Source organism: Pristis pectinata, chromosome 21 (genome assembly GCF_009764475.1).
Source record: "Pristis pectinata isolate sPriPec2 chromosome 21, sPriPec2.1.pri, whole genome shotgun sequence".
Taxonomy (NCBI): domain Eukaryota; kingdom Metazoa; phylum Chordata; class Chondrichthyes; order Rhinopristiformes; family Pristidae; genus Pristis; species Pristis pectinata.
The window spans coordinates 23,943,547-23,966,206 of record NC_067425.1 but is presented as its reverse complement, the minus strand read 5'-3'; the positions used below and the strand labels follow the sequence as shown (position 1 = coordinate 23,966,206).

Below are 22,660 nucleotides of genomic sequence, written 5' to 3'. Positions count from 1 at the left end.
TGAAAGCAGTTTACCACATAATGGATTCATGCACATTGGAATCTCAGTGACCAAGTTCAGATCAACCTTCAAAAGGCTGAGTTTCAGCATGAAATCCCAAATGACAATGGTTGTTGAGAGGTAAAAGCAATACTTATTTCATTTAGTTCCACTTATCAATAGTTAGCTTTGACCAAAGCACTTTACAGTGTGTACCAATCAATTTTAAACACAGAGAATCTATTAATTTATTGAATAGATATTTCCTAACATTTTTCCCATTTGATTATATATAACATTCAAACAAAATTAGATTTTATTTTAAAATCTCAAAATAAAAATAAACTAAAAGCCCAGCCTGAAGACATAATCCGATTTGAGTTTGTGTTAGTCACTCAAATATATTGGAGGTTGTTGTCATGTCCAAGCCTATTGCGATATCGCTCTGAGGTTTTTAGTCTTTTCTGGTACTAAGAAATCCAGTTTCCTTCGGACTATGCCAGCTCAGTATTAGGTTGCTTGCTTCAAGACATTTTTAATTGTCCACTTTTGTCCTGTGCATTGTTGTAAAACCAGCTCAATCCCAAACTCAGCCTTTTTGTTGTTTTCCACCTCCAAGCAGCGGCCAGTTTCCAGGTTAAGGATTGATCCATTCTGAGGAGACACAAGATAACCTCCATCATGAATATTCACAGCTGCAGGAAAATTGGATACTTTTAATTCAACATAATAATGGATAGGAAAGGTTCAGAGGGATAGGGGCCAAACATGGGTAAAGGGGTCTAGCTTAGATGGGCATCTTGGTCAGCATGGACTGGTTGGGCCGAAGAGCCTGTTCCTACACAGTATGACTCTATGACTCTACTTACAACCAATCACAACCTTCACTGAAAATGTTTATGAATTTCTCAACACAATCTTTCTTATATTGTTGCATGAGGCGATAAACTAAAATAAATTGTTGGCTTTTTACAATGTGGGAGTCACATTCTCTTTAACATAGGTTGAGGCAGGCAGCTGTCCAGGAGACTGGGCTTTCATCTAGTCAACAGCATTGCCAACATTGACAGAAATTTCCGTGTTTCATTCACTTGAGAATATCAATTTAGCAAATGGCAAAAGCCAAGGTAGATTAGTTCATTTTCTCCAGGTGAGGCAGTCGAAATATTGTGAATTGCAGCTATGATATTGGCTGAATTGAACCTTTGCTCTTCCCCCTTAAAATTTTTGGGAGCAAAGTCACCAGTGCTGCCTATTCACTATCAATCCATTCTTCTGTCATCCTCTTCAATAAAGTTGCTATGACAAGAAATCATTAAATAGTATTTTATAGTAACTTATTGTCATGATCCAGTTTTGGAGAATTTAGTAGCAAACTTGATTAATTTTAATATCCAAAATAAATGTTAAGTGGGTCACTGATTTCTGGAAATCAAGGAGCAACCTGAAGTTGGGGAAGGCCCGACAGTTCATGTAAACAAAGTTCTTTCTGAGATAAATCTCACGGACAGGGCTTGCTAACTGAATATCTTCCTGTAATCTTCACTTCGAAATTATTTTGTGCTGTATCTGACAATGTGTGGGAGTTCAAAAGGACACAATGAGGACAACAGGACATTACAAAGTTGGATTCAGCATTCAATGAGTTAACGTCTTTTATGACAGGCCAACTATTGTAAACAATTTAGGCTGGCATCATCTTTCAGGGATCACAAACAAATACCTCCGCTGTCCGCATCCTGATGATAAAAAGGAGTTTTATTCAATAGGGCTGCCTTGTTAGGGTAGGAGTAAACAAGCACACAGTCAGTAGAAGTGAAATTGCATATTAGTATGGGAGTGTTTCCTTCAAGTTTTGATTGACAACAAGGCAGACCAATCTTTATGATTTCTGTGGACAGGTCAGGGGATGGTCTCTCTCCCTCTCTCTCCTTCTCTCAGGAGAAGGCTGACTGAAGCAACTAGAGCCAGAGTGGAATCTTACCCTCTACTCAGTTATGGAGATTGGGGCAGCTGAAATGAATTAGGGTGACTTAAATTCAAGAGCTGTAGATCAGGCAGTCTCGGGACAGTTAGTCTGCAGGTTGGCTCTACCTAGAAAGTGGTAAAATCACATATGTTACTCACTTCACCTGCCACAGAAGAAGTAGGAAGTATCTAACGGAAACAAGTTTATTTTGTTCAGTCATACGTTTCATGTAAAATTAACAGGTTGATTAGTTAAATTTGGCTTCTATTACTTTAGTAAATACATGTGACTGCAAGTATGAGAGAATGGAGAATTCTATATATTCAAACGGGGTATAACTTTAGTATCTTTGATCACACCTCTATTGCTTGACTTGATATTGGGAAGTTAAGGTTCACTCCAGATATACCTGAGGACTCAAGGACCACTTCCATGAGCAATGAATGATACTGAGTTCAAGAAAATATCAACTGTAGGTCCATGAATTAATAATGTCCAACAAGGTTTCAAAAGGCATATTCTGTGACTAATCACATAAATACTTTGAATTCTTCAGGCATCTATGTGTGTAATCCTTAGCCTGACATATTCATTTATTTTGCCATCAATTTCCCAATATCTAGCTTCTATTGCTATTTTGTTTTCACAGCTTGCCTGTTTCTCATTCTAAATATGTTCTGTTTTCCATTTTATTAGAAGATAAAATCGGGATAAATTTAAAAGAGATATCTTAGCAAGAGACTGTGGAGTACGACCTTTATAGCAGGTTAATGATTAAAGACCAATTTCTAAATGGACATTTTTGGGATGAAGTCTGTTGAATTGAGAATTCAGACAAAAAAATCACATGTGGTCCCATTTACAGACACTATGGGTATTGTCCATGATTTCCTGATATCTAACTCCAGGTTTGGGACATGTTTAGAAGCAGGCATTTAGAAGATTGGCCTGTGTGGTACTAATGGCTCTTCTGAAGGAATATAAATGCTAAGGTGCTGGTTGTGACGTTCCCTGTTGTGAAAGGCTTCAGTAAATGAGAGAGAAAATCTCAGCATCAGTGGGGCTTCGTCCTTATCACTAACCTGGACAAAACGCCAAGACTTCTGGTAAACATTTCTCACTTTCTCACAATCTAGAAGCTGAGGATATCGACTTTTCTTGTTGTCCACCAGGCATTGTGTATCAGGCAATTGAACAATAGACCCCAGGGATCCAAGATTTATATATCTTTCTTTTGTATACCTGACCAGCTGAAAAAGAGAAGCATGCAAAAGATGTTATTGGGGTTGTAAAATGACATTTCAATATTACTACTGTTTATTAGCAACATGCCATGAATCATGGAATTATACAGCTATTTCAGCATAGAAGGAGGCCACTTGGCCTATCAAATATACACCAGTTACTAGAAGAGCAATCACCTCAGTCCCTTTCCCCTCCTCTTTTCCCCACAGACCTGCAAAATATTCTCTCATCTGTGCCCATCCTATTCCCTGATTAATGTTTCAATCACCTCAATCACTATATGTTTCTATCACCTCTATGGGCAGTGAATTTCAGATCCTAATTATTCTTTGGCCCAAAATTTTAAACTGGTGTCTTTGTAGCATATATTATTGGAAACATCTTCTCTCTATACTGTATAGTGCTTCCAAACCAACCATGACTTTGTACATATCTAGCAGATCTACTTTGGGCAAGGTGAACAACCTCACCTTCTCCAGTCGATCCTTACAGCTGAAATCCCTCACCCCAGGAACCGTTTTCTGCACCTCTCTCGTACATTCACTAGAAGTCTTTTAAATCATTTTGACGCAACTTCCATTTCTTTTTGAATAAAGGCATAAGACATAAATCTCTCCAAAGCTCAATATGTCAACTTTGGTGGTCGGTTAGTCTCAACAGGAAGATCTGTGGAATTGGCTGATCCAACAGGGCCAGCGTACTGCCACTGAGCTCTATTTAAGCTGCTAGAACAGCAAAAGAATAAAGTTTGCTCTATCTACTGATTGCTCTCCAATGACCTTTGTTGGAATGTCACACAAGGACTGAGGGGAAGATCAAGCCTGGTTGAACAAGCCGGTGTTGACTTGAGTACCAGTATTCACTGCAGGATTCTCGAGTTACTAACATCCCTGGCAAAATGTGTCAGAGGGCCCAGGATTCGAGCAATGAGATCTCATCAAAAGTTTGGGGGAGAAGGAGGATAAAAAATAATTTCTGCCGGTCTCTGATTTCCAGTTTATAAGATGCCACAAGATGGATGCGAACGGTGAAGATCATTGATCACAGTTTGCTCGTCCATGCTTTAAAAAATGTGAGGAATAAATTTAATTCACGACCATCTGTTTTGTGCCCGTGAAATGGGTCGACAGCAGGTGAGTCTCTCGACAGTCTTCCTGGCGCCCAAGGTCCTACTTCTTCTTCATTCATTTGCTGATATTACAACAACTACAAATTTACATTTGAGTCAGATGATTGCTTCAGGTTTGGCAGAGTATGTTACGATGATACCTCCTCCATGTTTGTTGTTTGGCCAATGAATCATTGTGTTGCGTTGTCTTTCACTGAGGACCACAGTCAGACACTGAAGATGCTTTTCCTTTCTACATGTGTGTCGATTAATCACACTTGCAATGGTTTGGGCAGGCGTGAAAGCCTCACTGACAATGGACTGATGCAGGCCTGTAGCTGGGTGAGCTCATTTGAAGCAAGCTTGAAGCTTTTGTATAATAGAAATCAGCATTGTCCAGTGGTTGTAAGACCTCCCAATGCAAGAGCCAGGTACAAATGGGTGCAGTTTCTATGTAATTATTCCCGGTCTTGAGAGGAGAAACCAACCTCTTAAAGGGACAGATGGAGGCCACATTGTAAGCAGCAAACAAGAGCCTTTTAATCTTGAGTTCTGCTGCCAACTAGGCTACTCCACTCAGCTTCATCTCTAACTGAGGAATCTACCTTTAGGCTTGCTTTATGTTGCAGCTAAACAGAGTCTGACCAGCCTTGACCAACAGGTTGCATTGGCATGGTCACTCAGGCCTGCAGATTGCTGCTCCTGTTCAGATGAGACCAAAACCAAATATCAGCTAACTTCAACACAAACAGGTGGTGCAATCAATTTACAGATGGGATAACCTTACCAATACAGACTTCAGAACAAACTGTTTTTGAAGAAGCTTAAAGATAGATGATCACTTTTTTGTTGCAGTGGGTTATATTTTCTCCTACACTATTTGATAAGATATTTTATTTCCTTTTTGAGCACGGCCTAACAAAAGATCACTCACTAGGTTTACTTTGCCGAATTTTTCAGACCTTTTAAACAGTGGTAGTTCATCAGCTGCTGGTGGTAAAATTCACACCCACTCCATCTGCTGATTTCCATTCTGAGTACAGCTAATCCTTGGTCTCTGAGCTGAAAGACTCTGCCCTCAAGCTGTCAAGCATTGAGAGTTGTGCCCTCATTTCTGAGACTCAAATTCTCCCTTCTAGGTACTTCACAGTCTTTGATCTGGGGGAATGAGGGGGAGGGGGGAAGAGAGGAGGTGGGTGGTCCCAGAAGTCTGCACTAACAATTGAATAGAAAATCATTTGAATCCCCAAAGTTGACTTCCATGAAAAGATTTTAAAAAAACAGTAGTATTGAAGGTATGGGATTGTAACTCACTGTCACCCAGGATAAAAATAATCAGTGCAAGTTATTAACTGACAAACTTCTCTCCATCACAACTGTCTGATCCCTCCTGGTAGCTGCTGCCAACAAAGATAGCTTTTCTGCATTTTTGGAGTGGGTCCATAACATGCTTTTCTTTAATATTACAGCTGAACAAGTTAAAATTCCAAACTAACTGAAAATAATACATTTCAATGCCGTACTTAACAACAGGAATATTGTAAACAGTGTTCAGTTAACCTTTCAAAACCACACAGTCACTTTCAGAATCCATCTGCAGTGTACCTGATTTGACATTAGAGGGCACCAGTGGAGTGTGTTCCGCTGCGGGAAATGGAAACAATTTCTCTCTTTCCATTCATTACTTCAAGAACTGTTACCTGATAAATATGTTTCATTTGATGTTGTATATGTACATTACTTGAAACACAAAATGTAAAACTATTGTTCTTCTTTGAAACCTTTATGATATTTGTAAAATATGTACAATGGGTTCCAAAGATTCTCCCTGTGAATGTTTTGACAGACACGTTACTGGTGCTCTTCAAACTATGAGCATCCGATTCAAGAATTTTCACTATAATGTAGTGAGGGTTGGCATAGTGGTGCAGTGGTTATTGCTGATGGCTCCTGGTGACTGGGGTTTGATCCTGTCTATGTGGAGTTTGCAAATTCTCCCCTTGACCATTTCTGCCAATGCTTCAGTCTCTTCTTACATACAAAGATATTCTAGTCGCCTAACTGGCTACTGTAAATTATCCCTGATGTAGGTAAATTGCAAGAGAATCAAAGGGGAGCTGGCTGGCTGGGCATGGGGGAGAGAATAAGTTACAGGGAAATGGAAGAGGGGATAAAAGACGGATGCAATTGTTCTGCTGGGAGCTGACATGTACCTGATGGGTACATGGCCTCCTTCTGTGTTGCAACAAGTCAATAAGATTCTTTAGGAATTGTGCCTTTAATTTGTAATTTTTTTTTGCTACGTAATTGCCTCTCAGTCTTCTTAATTGTAGGCAATACAGGCATATCACCTCTGCTCACAGACGAAATGCATCCTCAAACCTTCAAGTGAGGAAACCTTCTTGTTGTTCTCCTCTGAGTTAAGGAACCATTTTGATGGTGTGGCACAACATTGGATCACAGTGCTCGAGGTACAATCTAACAACCTGCAGAGTTTTTGTTTCCTATATTACAATTACATGTTTACACTTGAGAAGTACTAAATTGACTGCAAATTACCTTTAGATATTGAGATTGTGAATGATACTATATATACATCACAGCTGAATGTGAGGAGGATGCTCCACAGGCTCTCCTTATGCAGGTATCTCAAGGTACTGGAGAGACACCACCACTGCTACAAAGTTACAAAGTCATGGAATTATACAGCACGGAAACAGATCCTTTGAGCCACTGACTGACCACGAGGCACCAACTCACATTAACCTCCATTCCCATCAACTTCCCCCAGATTCAACCACTCACTTACACACACTAGGAGCAATTTACAGTGGCCAATTAACCGATCGACTCACATGTCTTTGGAATGTGGGAGAAAGCTGAGCATCCTGGGGAAGTCCATGTGGCACGGGGAGAGTGTGCAAACTCCACACAGACAGCACCAGAGGTCAGAATTGAACCCAGGTTGCTGGAGCTGTGAGGCAACAGCTCTACCAACTATGCCACTGTCTCTCCCATCAATTCTGTCTCCGCAAAATCCTCCAAATCTACTGGAGGAAGAAGCAAAGCAGCATCAGCATCAGAGCCCTGATTACACTCAGTTGGCTCCATTAGATAGACCACATTGTTCACTTGCCTGACACCAGACTTCCAAAACATGCTTTGTTACTGTAAGAGATTACCAAGTGGTCAGAGGAAATGGTTCTAAGTGTTCTCAAAGCCTCCTTGGAAAAGTGCAACATCCTCACCGACCTACAGGAATCTCAAGCCAATGGCACTCAAAACGGAGAAGGAGCATTCAGACTGGTGCTAGGAACCTTGGCTCCATTCATCAAGAGCCCACGGAAGCCCAGCATAAACGGCAGAAAGTGCACATCACCTCTTAAACTACCCACCCACCTGCCCCAGCAAGCACTGTCTGCCCTCTACGGGTCTCACATTGGCCTCATCAGCCACCTCTTAACTCCCAGAACAGGAGTAGGAAAGTTTTTGAGGGGTATAAAAGGGGGCACTTTCTTTGTGCAGATTGGGACCTTTCCTTAGGCTGGGTTGAGACCGGAGCTAAGACACAGACAGAATGCTGTGTGAAAGGTGTCAGACACCTGAGGTTCCCTCTGGCATTATATAGATCAGTTCATTGATTGGTTGATAAGTATTACTTTGCATCCTTCTGTATTTTAAGTATTCTTCTTCCTTTCTGTATTTTATTCTTCATGTAACTCTAATAAAGTAGTTTCTATAACCTTTAACACATGTACAGTGCCTCCTTTGTTTGCAAATATCTCTTGCTGCTGAATCAGGAAAGAACAAGGAACGAAGTTTAAAATATTTTTGTTACACCTTCCTAGTCAGTAGATTTCAACCACAGCACAATGTATTGCTACTGCTTCTTGTGGGTAAGTAACAAAGGTATCCTTTTCTAATTTATTATAGATCTGAGTGACGTTCTGCATTTAAGTCCTTCAGCCAACAACTAGATAGCCTTCTCCGTACAACAGCGTACTCTTGTGGTGAAGCTGATGAAGCAATTATTGGTATTCCCTCTCTTAGTAAGATCTCTGCACTATTACAGAACACTACAACATATAGCCAAATTGGAAGTTAATTAAACTGATCCCAGCCATTCACAAAGACAACATATCCAGCTTCAAAGTCCAACTTGCTCTAGAATTATTTGGAAATCAGGAAGACAATGCTGGAGTAACAATGCCATCAGTAAATTTTAACATCCCATATTTAAGATAAATTATTGATGGTAATGAAGTGCTGTTATTGATCACTTCCATGTTGAAAGTCTCATTGATGTAGAGTTATATTTTAGGATAGATATCAGCAGAGAGGCAAGAAGGGATTGTGCCAGCTAGCCTTGAGTCAGGAAACCTGAAAAAATGCTTTCTTGGAACATCCTGTGGTTTTTTTATGCAGGTTTCCTGCCTGCAGCCAGCCTGATTTGCAAAGAGTCTGTCAGGCTGCAGAGAACCCCAGCGCAGAAAAGCCATAGCCCAGCTGAGTGCAAGGAAAGTTGATTGGGGTTGGGGTGGGAGAGCTTGCAAGGCAGGGGACTGATGACTGTCAGTGGTGGGGAGGTTGGTTTCTCACTGTAGGGGCTGGTGGGGAGCATTTACAGTGAGAAAATATTTGATAGAGATAGGATCAAAGTCAAAGTCGAGTTTATTATATGCACAAGTACAGATATGCACAGGTGCAATGAAAACTTGCAGCAGCATCACAGGCACAGAGCATCATATAAGCAGCATTCGCAAGAAAAACATAAATTAAACACAATTTTTACAAGAAAGAATACAATTAGAAGCAAAAAAAAACAAAGTCCACTTCTCAGGGCAGCTGATTGTGGTGGGGCGGGGAAGGGGAGAGGGTTGGAGGGAACAGATGGAATTGGGAAGACCGAAGTTGTGGAACAAACAGATTGTGGAGAAGGTAAGGTTTAGTGGATAGTTGATTGATGCAGGAGGAAGCATTTCTGCTCCTTGTGGCCCCAGCAGAGCTGATTATGGCTAAAAACAGATGCTGATAAGATGAAGGCAAGTGGCCTCACTGGTACAATTAAATAGTCAATGAACCTCCTGTGAGATTTGTCACCTGACCCTTGACCCTGGATGGGCCTGTGGTGAGTTAATTTCTATCTCATATTTATGAATTTTTAACCTTGTGCTCAAAACAAACTTAAATATTTCACTTAAAAAATTCACTCCTTCCCCAGCCACACATTCCACACGTTGCTTTTTGTAATAGCCATTCAAATGCTGACTAGATGTCCCTTTAATTAACATTAAAACAATAGTGTTATGGTCGATCATGGTTTCTGAGAGTGTGGCTCCTGCTTTAATTTTATTTCTACATTGGGGAACTATCAGTTTCCGAATGGTGAGAGTTGAAGCTCTGGGAAAAATTCCTGCATTCTCACATGTACAAAAAGATTCCACAAACTAGTAGGTGTCAACTAATGTTTATTAATGGCCATCTCTGGCAAGACTAGGAATTATTGCCCATTGCTAATTGTGCTCTCAATCTGAGTGGTTTGACAGACCGTTGCAAAAGAAAGTTATGCATCAAATACAAAGCTCTGGGTCTGGAGTCACATGCAGGTTGATTTCCTTGCCGCAAGGGCTTAGAGAACCAGATAAGTTTTTAAAACAGTCCAGTAGTTTTAATGAAGACTAATAGCAACACTACGTTTTTATGCCAGATTGAAGTGAACTTTAAGGAAATCAATAAAACTGCAGATGCTGTAATGCTGAAATAAAAACAGAAAATGATGGAAATGCTCAGCAGGTCAGGCAGCATCTGTGGAGAAAGAAACAGAATTAATATTTCAGGTTGAAAACCCTTCATCAGAACTAGATTTGAGTTCTTCAACTGCCTTGGTAGGATTTTAAATCACGTCACCAGATCATTAACCCAGATCTCTGGAGAACTGGCTGGGTATTGTAGTTACTAAGGTACTATACCAGCTTCTTTTTTATTATGTTAACCTTGGCTTCCAGAACACACACTAGGAGGAAATGCTGATGTATAATGAGAAGCTAGCTTTGTATTACATTATGCCGCATTAAACGTCAATCTTGAATGACTATTGATGAAAAATAAGTGCTTCCTATAAGTGCTTCCTAGGTAGTCCAATTTTCTACTCCCGGTGACAATGCACAATGAGAATCTTTTAATCAATATTCTACTGCTTTGTCTATGTGATGCTTGAGTGGAAGAAGGGAATGTAGGTTTAGGCTTCCGGGGAAAACAGGCTACTTTCTTCAACAAAACTAGATGATTATACTGCTGTGACAAATACTTGTCTTTCTACTCTTTTATTGGAGTTACTGGAGTACATGGAAGATGAACTGGGACAGACAGCCTCCATATCCCTTACATTGCCATGCTATTGCCTATTTCTTCAACATATTTCCTCTGCTGTGTTGGGGCACATTGCTTGCTGCTAAGTCATTGGAAGCTTTGCTTTAGTCTTGTCCAGCAAGACTTATTCAAGGAGAGTTGATCCCATTCACCAACAGCATCACTTTGATGCTTCAATGAAAAGCCACAGAAACCCAACTATACCTAGATCATTGATGCTGGTGGTGGAAGGAGCTGAAGATGGAAAGGGCGTGGTGGATGGGAGTTACATGAAGATAGTTATATTGCAATGAAAAGAGCACAACATGTATCTGTGTGGTAAATATCTCCTTGCTGGTCTCTCACTGCTCAATCTAAAAAAATTTGTATTTGTTCGCAAAAAGGAATTAGGAATTTGGCTAATTCTGGTTCTAGGTTTGTTCCAGCTTATGTGGTCGCAGAAGAAATTCTGAGTCCTCCCTTAAAGCCCTCTGCACGTAACAGGGCACTTGCAATGTCACTGCACCAATTTTGTTGACTATCTGATGTTATAATGCCTTTCAAAACCCTAAGCCCAAGCTGCTGTACAGTCAATTAACTACTTTTAAACTGTGGTCTGAGTTATAAAGTTGGAAATGCTGTGGCTAATTTGTGCATAGCAAGCTCCCAACACAGCAACAAACAGGTAATCTGCTTCAGTGATATTGGTAGATATACTGAATATTTCAGATAATATTGAAATTATTAATTAGCTGAGTTATCAAAATATTATTATGAAATAATAATATTGTTATTATTAACAATAATAATTGATAGATAAATGTTGATAGGGAGAATTCCTCTATTTTATTCAATACTATGATGAGATCTTTCCTATCAATCTGAGATTTTCATTTTAACATCTTATCCAACAGATGCCACTTTGAATATTTGCAAGATTCCCCTGGTGCTGCACCAAACCCACCACATTTGGACTTCAAAGCAAGACTGGTGACAACTGAGCCAAGGTTGAGGTCTTGGAAGTGAAATTGTTCATTGTTCGGCAAGGAACTGAGAACGTGTTCAGATTATGTATGGCCCTGTAGCTTGACTCAGAAGAAGGTAATACTTCCTTCACTAATCAAGCTGTTAAGAAGCTCATGGGAGTCTTAGCTAAGTTGTAATCACTTTGCTATGCTCATTTGTCAGAGCCTGACATAAATGATGAGGTGATTCTGATTGTGGTTTCTGCCTGGTTGCCTTATCTGTAATTGAGATACAACAAGTTAATTAAGTGTTCCATCACCCATGGAAGAAATTCCTAAAATGTCCCAAAGCATCTGCCAAAGAGCAAAATATAAGGTCTGTATCATTCCAGAGCACATCCAGAACGAGACATGTGCATTTAATATTGACATTATCACCAAGTTCCAGCTTTCCAAGGGCAGATGGGAAAAATCAGCTTTCTCAATTGTATAAGTATTGAAATGTCTTGCATTGACTAAGGCTGGGTTAATGCCAGGGAGCCACCAGTTGGATTCACATCATTCCAGAGAACAAACACCACTTGTGATAGCTCCACAATATAATACAATCCTTAAATTATGAAGGAAACCAAATCTTCAGATTTGAGCACAGTAGGGTGGAATTTGAGAGATTAGCATTAGTATTAAATGTACATGTAACAACTGGAAACCGCTTCAAGAAAACTTGATCCAAGAGATAAATTAGTGCATTAAAAATAAAGATAAATAATAAAATGCTAATAAGTTCATTCTATGATAGTTTTTGATTGCCTCCCTGCACAGCAAGGATTAAATTCATAGTAGCTCCAGGCAATCAAAAAATAAGTTGATTAATTGCCGATTAGAGGCAAGGATGCAAATGGCTATTTGAAACCTCAAGTCCAAAAACATTCTTTAGATCAAAAGAACCCTAGTTAGCTTATAAATAGGTGCTTTGCTCCACAATTCACTCAAATTTTACCAAGTCAGAGATTAAAGTGACATAGAAAGGGTCCAAAATATTAATAATGTGACAGAGAAAAGTGTGAAGGGTTTAAGCTGATATTTTCAAGATTATAATTGGTTTGTAAAGATAAAAAGGAGCAGAGCAGAGGTTGAGATTCCTGTAAAATCTTTGCAAAGAGAAATGGGAACAGTGGGGTGGGAAAGAGGACAAGAACAGGATATAGAGCAGACATACCAGCACCTTGTCACCAAACTCCGAGACCTAGGACTCAACACCTCCATCAGTAACTGGATCCTTGACTTTCTAACAGACCGCAATCAGTGAGGATAGGCAGCAATACCTCCGGCACGATTATTCTCAACACTGGTGCCCCACAAGGCTGTGTCCTCAGCCCTCTACCCTACTCCCTATACACCCATGACTGTGTGGCCAGATTCTGCTCTAACTCCATCTACAAGTTTGCAGATGACACCACCGTTGTAGGCCGTATCTCAAACAGCGATGAGTCGGAGTACAGGAAGGAGATAGAGAGCTTAGTGGAATGGTGTCATGACAACAACCTTTCCCTCAATGTCAACAAAACAAAAGAGCTGGTCGTTGACTTCAGGAAAGGGGGCGGTGTACATGCACCTGTCTATGTCAATGGTGCTAAGGTCGAGAGGGTTGAGAGCTTCAAGTTCCTGGGTGTGAACATCACCAACAGCCTGTGCTGGTCAGATTACGTAGATGCCAGGCCAAGAAAGCTGACCAGTGCCTCTACTTCCTCAGGAGGCTAAAGAAATTTGGTCTGTCCCCTTTGACTCTCACCAACTTTTACCGATGCACCATAGAAAGCATCCTATCTGGATGTATCATGGCTTGGTATGGCAACTGCTCTGCCCGGGACCGCAAGAAGCTGCAGAGATGTGTGGACACAGCCCAGCACATTACAGACACCAGCCTCCCCTCCTTGGACTCTGTCTTTACCTCTCATTGTCTTGGTGTAACAGCCAGCATAATCAAAGACCCCACCGACCCGGGACATTCTCTCTTCTCTCCTCTTCCATCGGGTAGAAGATACAGGTACCTGAGGGCATGTACCACCAGACTTAAGGACAGCTTCTACCCCACTGTGATAAGACTATTGAATGGTTCCCTTATACAATAAGTTGGACTACGACCTCATGATCTACCTTGTTGTGACCTTGCACCTTACTGAACTGCACTTTCTCTGTAGCTGTGACACTTTACTTTGTACTGTTACTGTTTTTACCTGTACTGCATCAATACACTTTGTACTAACTCAATGTAACTGCACTGTGTAATGAACTGACCTGTACGATTGGTTTGTAAGACAAGCTTTTCACTGTACCTCGGTACAAGTGACAATAATAAACCAATACCAAATACCAAACCAATACTTTACTTGTTAACTAAGAGATATTGGTAGGGCTTTTTATGGGCAGGGCTTGTTCTGGGCAGGGTGTGTTTTTGAAGAGTTTGTTGACCTCAGGGCTTGTTTTGCCTTACTGAGAAAGTTTCCTGGAACCTCCTGCTAGGAATATCAATCCAAAGTTAGTTGCAATTTATTTTACAGGTCGGCAGCAAGCTGATAGTCCTCAGCACAGACTGGAACTTCGAGGAGCAACGTGTCTGCCAGGAGACTCTGGGACAAATATTCACTGGATTTATGTAACCAGGGACTGGCCTGTGACTCGACCTTTGAAGCCCAGGTGCCCCTTTGGGAAAATGACAAGATAACCAGGGTAACCATAATAATATAACATGGCATTTTTCCATTTTAAAATATTTAAATAATTTGGGACTCTTGCCAGTTCTGTTCCTCCTCCCTCCATTTCCCATCCCCCACTCCTCTCCTCACTCTATACTCCATCTGCTCTCATCTCCTCGTGCTCCTTGCCATCTACCCTGCTTTTCCTCTCCCTTCTCCCTCCTGTCCCTCCATCCCTCAACTCCCGAAGCCCCCCCTTCACCAACAGCAATTAAGTGCCAATCTTTGACAGCTTCTGCGACCTGACTAAGCTAACCCTATCTTTGAAGACTATCAAAGATTGACATTTCACTGCCGCCACAAAGATATTGTGGGCAGATCTTCTTGTAGGCGGTCCCTGTTGTGGGGAAGGGTGTAACTTGCAATGGTTCTCAAAATCCCCACTGGGAGGATCACTCCTAGCCTTGTGTCTTTCCAATCTTGGGACCTGACTTCTGTAGGATGGGTGCCGGGATCAGCAAAGTTTACAGGAGTCCCATTTAATATGGGACAGTTGGCAACTCTATTGGAGATACAGCAACAACAGGCAAGAGGGATTGCTGTAGATACCCATGTCGATATTGATTGATTATGCAGGCATATCAGGGTCAGCTTTTTTAAAATATGCTGGCTGAAGTGTGCAATATCACAAATCAGAGGGAGTGATAATCCAATTCTTGCTTCCCTTTCTTGTCTGATTTCCTCATTTTTCTCAGAACATAGAAGGAAGCCATTTGATCCAAAAGTTCATGCTAGCTCTCAGGGCAATCCCATTAATTCCATTCCCCCCCCCCACCCCCCACCCCAACTTCTTGCCATACAACACATTCTCTCTCCTACCACCACCTCCACCAGGGTGATTTACAGTGACCAATTAACATACCAACCAGCTTGCTGGGATGTAGGAGGAAACCAGAGTACCGGAGGGGGGGGGGGGGGCGGATGTGGGGTGTGGTTGTGTGCAAATTCCACATAGCACCAGAGGTCAAGGTCAAACCAGGGTCACTAATGCTGTGAGGGAGCAGCACAAATTGTTGTGCCAGGAAAATTTCACTGATGGCACTGTAATGTGGGTTCAATGTCACTTGCATTCGATTTAAATGTTCCACCCTGTTTTTAGGTAGGTACTCACCAATGGCAGCATCTCAGGAAGTATAATCCAACCACCAACACTGTGACCTGCATTCAGTTCTCACTGACTAATCCAGTTCTTTGCTGAAATAATCCGAACCTGATCCTATGACTGTGCTGGTTCCTTTCTGCTGCAGTGTCACCTGTCCTTCAGCAGTGAAATTCTTGCCTATGAATCAGCAGCTCATGGACTCAAAGCTTTGAGTAGATAATCCAGATTGAAATTTTAATGTAATGCTGAGGTATCAAATTTCTGATGCAATGTTAAACGGAGACCAGTGTGTGCCCCCCTTGTCCCTGCCCGAGGGATATAAAGGATCGCATGGGACTACTTTGAAGAAGATGAAGGAAATTCTTCCCCATATCTAGACCAGCACTTATTCCATAACCAATATCACTGAAACTGATCTGGCCACCGTCACATTGATATTTGTAAGATTGTTATGCACAAATTGATGGCCTCATTTTGTACATGATAACAGAGGTGTCATATAAATGCAAGCTTCTTCCTCAAGGACCAGCATCTTCCTCTTAACCTGGGTTTGCAGACCTCTGATTTTATTTCCAATCCCAAAAGCCCAAGGATGCTCAAAGTAGACAGAGAAAGCCTATTTAATTTATGTGCTGATAAAGATAGAATAAAGGAACAAAATATGAAAAATGCAAGAGAGAGCAGGAAAAGCCTCCAGCCTCTGGTCTAATTGTCTTGCCAAGAACATCTTTGACATCAGTTCTCAATTATTTTATGTTTATTTTAAATTGTTCCTGCAAAATGGCCAATTTCTTTCTCGTACCTGGATCTGATTAAGAGGATATCCCTCTTGGGAAGGAGGAACAAGATTACAACAAACATCTATTGCTCCATTGTATTACCAGCCAATTACAACAGTCCCTAAGGTGAATCTATTTGATGAAGACCAGAGTTATTAAATCTCAACAAAAACAGAACTGCTCAGAAAGTAATACATTTTCTATAAATTTAACCAAATAGAGGTGAGCTTTGCTTCTACTTATTTCTCTGAGGTCAGTCAAAAAAATTATTATTTTACATAGAATTATGCGGACTGTACAGCAAAGCAATAGGCTTAAGGCAGTGTTCCTGTCTCACATTCACCTCATCCCACCTTTTCTCAGCTCACCTGATCACCTGGTTCCTTTTTCTCTTAAGATTATCTGCCTTCCTATTAAATGTATCAATGCTATTGTCCCTCAACTATAGAAGCAGTCTACTTGGAAAAGATGCTTCTGAATTCATACTGAATTTATTAAGGTTTACCATGGACTTCTGGCCCCTAATTTTGGTTTCCCCCACAAGTGCTAACATTTCCATCTTTTGCTTATCATGTCATAGCTCTCTACCCAGACTCATCAGTCTTTCTGCGTATGCTTTCTCAGTTCAGAGGTAAAGAAGTTAAGAATAACGTATGTACAGCATTCCAATCGAGGATAATCAAATACACTGAAGTGAACCTTTATTATTTCAGTGCTGTCTCACTACGTAGCTAAGGCTTGAGAAGCATCATGATGGCAGGAAACTTGAGACTTTGCTTGCATTAATAAATCTGGTAAGAACTGAAACTATCTTCCCCATCATATATCAGGGCATGCATTTAAGGTGAGAGGGGGTAGGTTCAGAACAGACATGAGTGGTATGTTTTTTTACTGAGAGAGTGGTGGATGCCTAGAATGTTTTGCCTGATAGGGCTGTGGAGGCAAACACATTGGGGGCTTTCAAGAAGGGCTTGGATGGGCACATGAATGAGAGGAAAATAGAGGGATATGGGCATTCTGTAGGTAGGAGGGAATAGCTATGTCAGCACAACATTGTGGGCCGAAGGGCCTGTTCTGTGCTGTACTGTTCTATGTTCAATATCAAGAAAAATAACCTTTCCAAATGAAAGAACTGCAAGAATCAAATATTTTCACAAAGAACCAAGTCTCTCATGCTCCTTTTCAGGCAATTCACAAAGATTGCAGCAGTTCTACTTGACATGCTGGTCTGTGATTTTATAGGAGAGCAGTAGCAGAAATGATACCAAATGATGGTCAGATTTGAACACTCATTACAGGATGAATGTGATGATCCTGTGGAAAGTACAACTTGGATTTACTTGGTTTAGTGGTATAAATCAAAGTAAATTTATCAGGAATTTATTAAGATTTACCATTCAGTGGTAAACTATGATATGCATCTTTGGCTCCTACCCATATAAAGCCTATTGTCTCGAAGTTCATGACCATTGCAATGTTAACAGCCACTGGCAAAACATGCTCCCAAGGGACCGCATTTGGAGTTGCAGCAGAAATATGCAACACATTTCATTGAGGACATCCTTTTTTAAGGGCAAAATCCTCTTACGTTTTTATTGCAGAGGTGTTGATAGGATAAGTGCCTCTGAATGGACACGGCCTCCCACTGAAAGCCTTGACCTCCTTGCTCCTCCTCCCTCCCTCTTCAAGCAGCTTTTCCTGCGCTGAGCACCCGCTGCTCATTCTGCCTGCCGAATGTCACTCCAAGGGTAATGACCAGTGAAGCAACCAGCATTTGGTTATGGAGGAGATTTTAAACTCAATATAAATTTCTTCAGAAATAAAAACAGGAAATGTCGGAAACCTCAGGTCAGGCATCATCTCTGAAGACAGGAACAGAGTTAATGTTTCAGGTCCGTTCATCAGTTCTGAAAGGTCTTCACTTTGAAATGCTAACTCTGTTTCTCTCTCTGCAGATGCTGCCTGACATGTTTAGTGCTTCAGCATTTTATCTCCAGCATCTGTCATTTTTAACTCTCTGATAAACTCCATCAGTTCTATTATTCCTTGTACTATATGCACTATTCCCTGTATAATGAAGCAACTTTAAAAAAAACGTCCAAAGTCATCAAATTCTGGTTGAAGTGATGCAACAGTGGGTAGAAATCCATCAGCAACAAACTAATAAGTAATTTATGATACTTTACACAGTGCTGGGGTGGCATCCTTTTTGCTGAACTTTTGCAAGAGGTTGGCTAACACATGGAGTTGGCTGTATTATTTAGTTCCAATTTGGCAATGATGGTGCCAAATCAGCACGTTAATTATGGCCAGTCCCTTTGTGGCATAATCCCAGGGGTGTTCATTTTGTACATGGAAACAGGCTTCCAATTGGCATTTGGTACGATTCAGGTCACATGTGCACACACACATTGATGACGCATTGGATATAGGGTGACAACTTTAGTGCAACAAGAATAGTCCTGCAGGGCCAACACGTGAGTCTTAGGTCCATTAGAAGATTCAAAAAATTTGAATATTCATTAAAAAGTGAATGTTAGAAGAGGTTTGAGACATAGTAGGAAAATAGGAATACTTTCACAAGAGGGGGTAAGTCAAACAGGACAGAAGACATGTTTGGAAGTCCTCCTTTGCTAAAGTTTATATTGAAAAATTGACGCGAGTAATTGTTTAATGCAAAGGAGGAGAAAATAATTAGGGAGTCACAAAACAAATTGCAATTGCAAACATCTCTGATGTACCAATTACACTGCATGTTAACTGATATTCATTTAATTTTAAATTAACTCATGGGGTATTTACTTAATGGTTTTAATTGGTATTGGTAGCCTTTTACTGTCCTATTCCAGCAATGGAATTTTAGTTATTCTTGGCTGCTCACTTCTAAAAAATAGCCTGGAGATGTAGCGAAGGAAGCTGTGAACATCATTATGCTATTTTAAACACGTACAGGCACATACTTAGAGTGTCAGTGCTTAATTTGCATTTTATACTGATAACCTATCATGAGAAAATGAAGACACTCCATTTACTGGAAAGTCAGAAATAATTCTTGAGTGACTAGATTTTTCTTGATGGACTTATGTCTGGACTAAGCTTCAGACCAGATTCATATTAATAATATCAATGGTCTCTGGTGTAATTCAATATGTATCAAGAGTTCCCCTCGGGTTGGCGGGAAGGAATCAGAGATGTGCCAATGTTCATCTGGGTGCTGCAGTAGGGGTCCCTCTGAGTGAAAGAATAACAACATCATAAATTCAAACCAGAAGATCTCTGCAGCAGGTTCTGTGCCACGTTTTAAAAACCCCTCCACAGTGACTTTAATAGTCCAAATATAGGGATGCCACAAGCAATATTTGAACGAGAAGCAAATGAACGTCCCAGACAATGTAGAAGAAGGTGCCTCAGTAGTCTGGGCCAGTTCCATCAGGCACGGAAGGCAACAGAGTACATCAAGAAATTTCAATGATTTCACTGAGTTAAGAGAAGAACAAACCATCCTAACTTGAATCATTGCAACATCTATGCATGTTATTTGGCACCTAACTTGCCTTTGCTGTGTAGGATAATGTTCGTCACCTCCCTGAAATGTGCATAAGGTATTACAATCATTCTTCACTCACAGCCCAAGGCAATGATGGAAAGGCTTGCATATATTGGCTCTGAGCTTTTTAGCATTCCTATTCAGCAAAACTTACTGACAGTTAATAGGATTTCAGAAACTTCTTTTAAAAAATGGAACAAATATCTTAGAACCATAACCAAGACATTTCCAAGGGCCAACGATCCCTGAGCCACTTATCTCTATGAACAGCACATCAAAAATGTTGGATAAGTAAGTAATCAGCAGAAATACAGAAAACATAATATCTTCTGCTAATTGATTAGGAAATATATTGTATCACAAAATTCAGTTCCTAATGCTCAAAGGTGATCTCCAGTTACCAAAGTTCAAGATCATACTTTGTTCTGAAGGCTATGAAACAACTTGTCACTTCATGTTTATCTCTCAATGTTCCTTGCTTTCCAAGGAGCACCATGGTAACAAACAGTGCAAGTGCAGCAAGAGGACCTTTCCTCCCTGGTTCTCAGACCCCAGCCCCTGTCTATCAACCCCATTGCTGCAACTCTCCCTCAGATCTAGCCTAGAGACGGTGACCTTATTAGTGATACAGATTTCAGATAAGAACCCATGAAAAAAAGATGACTTTTGTAACAGGGATGGGTGATGCAGGGACAATTATTGCTGGCTCGGGTGACAGAAACCATATGTCTTAACTGTGAGACCTTGGACCTAAGTGAGCTGGACATCTCAAAGAACAATGTTTACTGGGCATCAAGCATCTGTAATGCTGGTGTGGATGATCTTGTATTATATGCTGCAGATAGCATTTACTTAAAGAAGACACTACCAATTCCCATGGAAGCATGGATGTATGCATAGCCTTAAGGGAGATGATCCCTAAGTGCAAGAGACAAAGCTCACTTGTAATTGATAGAAATAAGAAATCCACTCTCCTCAGCCACAGATGCTAATTGGATAGCTTGGTATTCAGCATTGTAGCTATTCTTTAATTCACTTCCAATTTGCTTTGTAGCTTCCAGCAATAAGACACTTGCTGGAAGTGCCAGTTTGGAAAGTTGGATTTGTTAAGATTTCTTCAACATGGAGGATGTCTCCAAATGATTGATCCAGATGATCCATAGCTGAGACAACTTGGAATAAAACCATAGCCCTGTTTCTGAATTCCCTTCAAGAGCTCATTCTTGCTTGAAAATGGCAGATTTAACCTCATATTTTGTTTTAACTGTTAGATGACTACAATTGATTGATTTAATTCTTGCATTTCTTAATTATTTGCATTTTGCTAGCATTATGAATCAAAGTATAGCCAACAAACTTATCATTGGATTGGTAGAACTAAGGCTACATAGAGTGACAACGCCATTCCTGGGCGAATGGAGATGATTGGGTAATTCCATCGTCAACCAAATCCAGAGACTGCATTGCTGAATGCGACTGAGATTGATTTTGGTTTATATGATTCACATGTAATTATCTTCCACTGTCTGTAATTTTTCTGGCAAAATTATTCTTATTTTTATTGCAAGAATTTGCTGTAGTTACTGTTATCCGCTCTTTCAAAAGATTCTGTTTGGTGAATAAACTGATTTTGTTTGCAATTAGCGACATGCCTACATTTATACTCTCTCTGCCTCCAATTCATTGTCTGACACAATGTTGTCAACAGACACTTTGTACAATTAATGCCTACCTGAGGAGACATCCCGTGACATGGATATAGAATGGCTGTGTGGTTCTCAGGTGGGCCCTGATCCAGGCAAAAATCTTTTGCTTTGTTGTTACGAACCTAAGAGATTAACAAAATAATGGAAAGAGATGGAAACTTGAGACTTTGTAAGTGGCACATTCACAAAAGCTTGGATCAAAGACTATTACACATTTAAAGCTATGGCATTTTGTAATTAAAACAATCAATGGATGTTATCATTAGTACAAACCTGGTAAAGCACATTCAAAGCACACTGAGCGAACTGCACATGAATACCATAAACTTGCAACACATCAATTGCTTTGTCAGTAGTTACAGTCGTGACTTTTGGATTGATTACCTGCCTAGCAGCTAAAATTTAAAGGGATGATCACACTTAAAAGTAAACAGCAATGTAGACAACTTAATGCTCTTTCAATTTTAATTAAGATTCAAATTGGATTGTGAATATTTTTCAGTCTTTGTTACAATGTCCAGGAATGGGGAAGAGGAAAAGGAAAAGAAAGATGAGCAGAAAAAATTGAACCAAAAGGAAGCTCAATGCCAAGGCACAATCTTTGTGTGAAAGTAATGTGATTGTGTAGTGGCATCTGAGGAAGCAAGGGATCACAGACTCCCTCAAAGTTCATGCCATGACTCCTACCTGGCCGCAAGCATACTTTCAAGAAGTAGGCATATTAGCCAAACAATAATCAATCATTTCACCCCAACCTCTCATTCACACTTCACCTTCATAATCAAAGTTACTTTGAAATCCCGCTGGTCCAGTGCCCTATTAGTTTGCTGTGAATTTTTAAGTGATCTGTCCTCAGGATTTCAGATGCAACATGAGGTGAATCTTAGCCCACACTGTCTGAAACTTCTTTCTGTAATAATCCGCTCTTGATGGGTAAATGATGCAACAGAGTAAACACTCATACAAAACCTTAATTTAAAACAGAAAGAAATATTTATGATAAGTTATTACCTCTCCATATGCCACTGTATTGTTGTATCTCCTCATCTCTGGGTACACATTGTCCAGATACCACTGGAAATTCTTACATTTGAGATGCTTTCTCAAAGCTACTCTTTCAGAAATATCGCCAATGTCAATTCCTGGATTCTAGATG

At 40.4% G+C, this 22,660-nt stretch overlaps 1 protein-coding gene across 1 annotated transcript in view; it reads right to left on the bottom strand.

Annotated features, from left to right (window-relative positions):
- Positions 1–213: 213 nt before the first annotated feature.
- Positions 214–22,660, bottom strand: part of galnt17 (polypeptide N-acetylgalactosaminyltransferase 17) — a 282,637-nt gene continuing 260,190 nt past the window's right edge. The window contains exons 8-11 of the mRNA XM_052035410.1: positions 22,516–22,653; positions 21,531–21,626; positions 3,031–3,198; positions 214–633 (exon numbers count right to left, since the gene is read on the bottom strand). Of these exons, the coding sequence (XP_051891370.1) occupies positions 490–633; positions 3,031–3,198; positions 21,531–21,626; positions 22,516–22,653 (546 nt within the window). The 3' untranslated portion in view covers positions 214–489. The remainder of the gene's footprint in view (positions 634–3,030; positions 3,199–21,530; positions 21,627–22,515; positions 22,654–22,660) is intronic.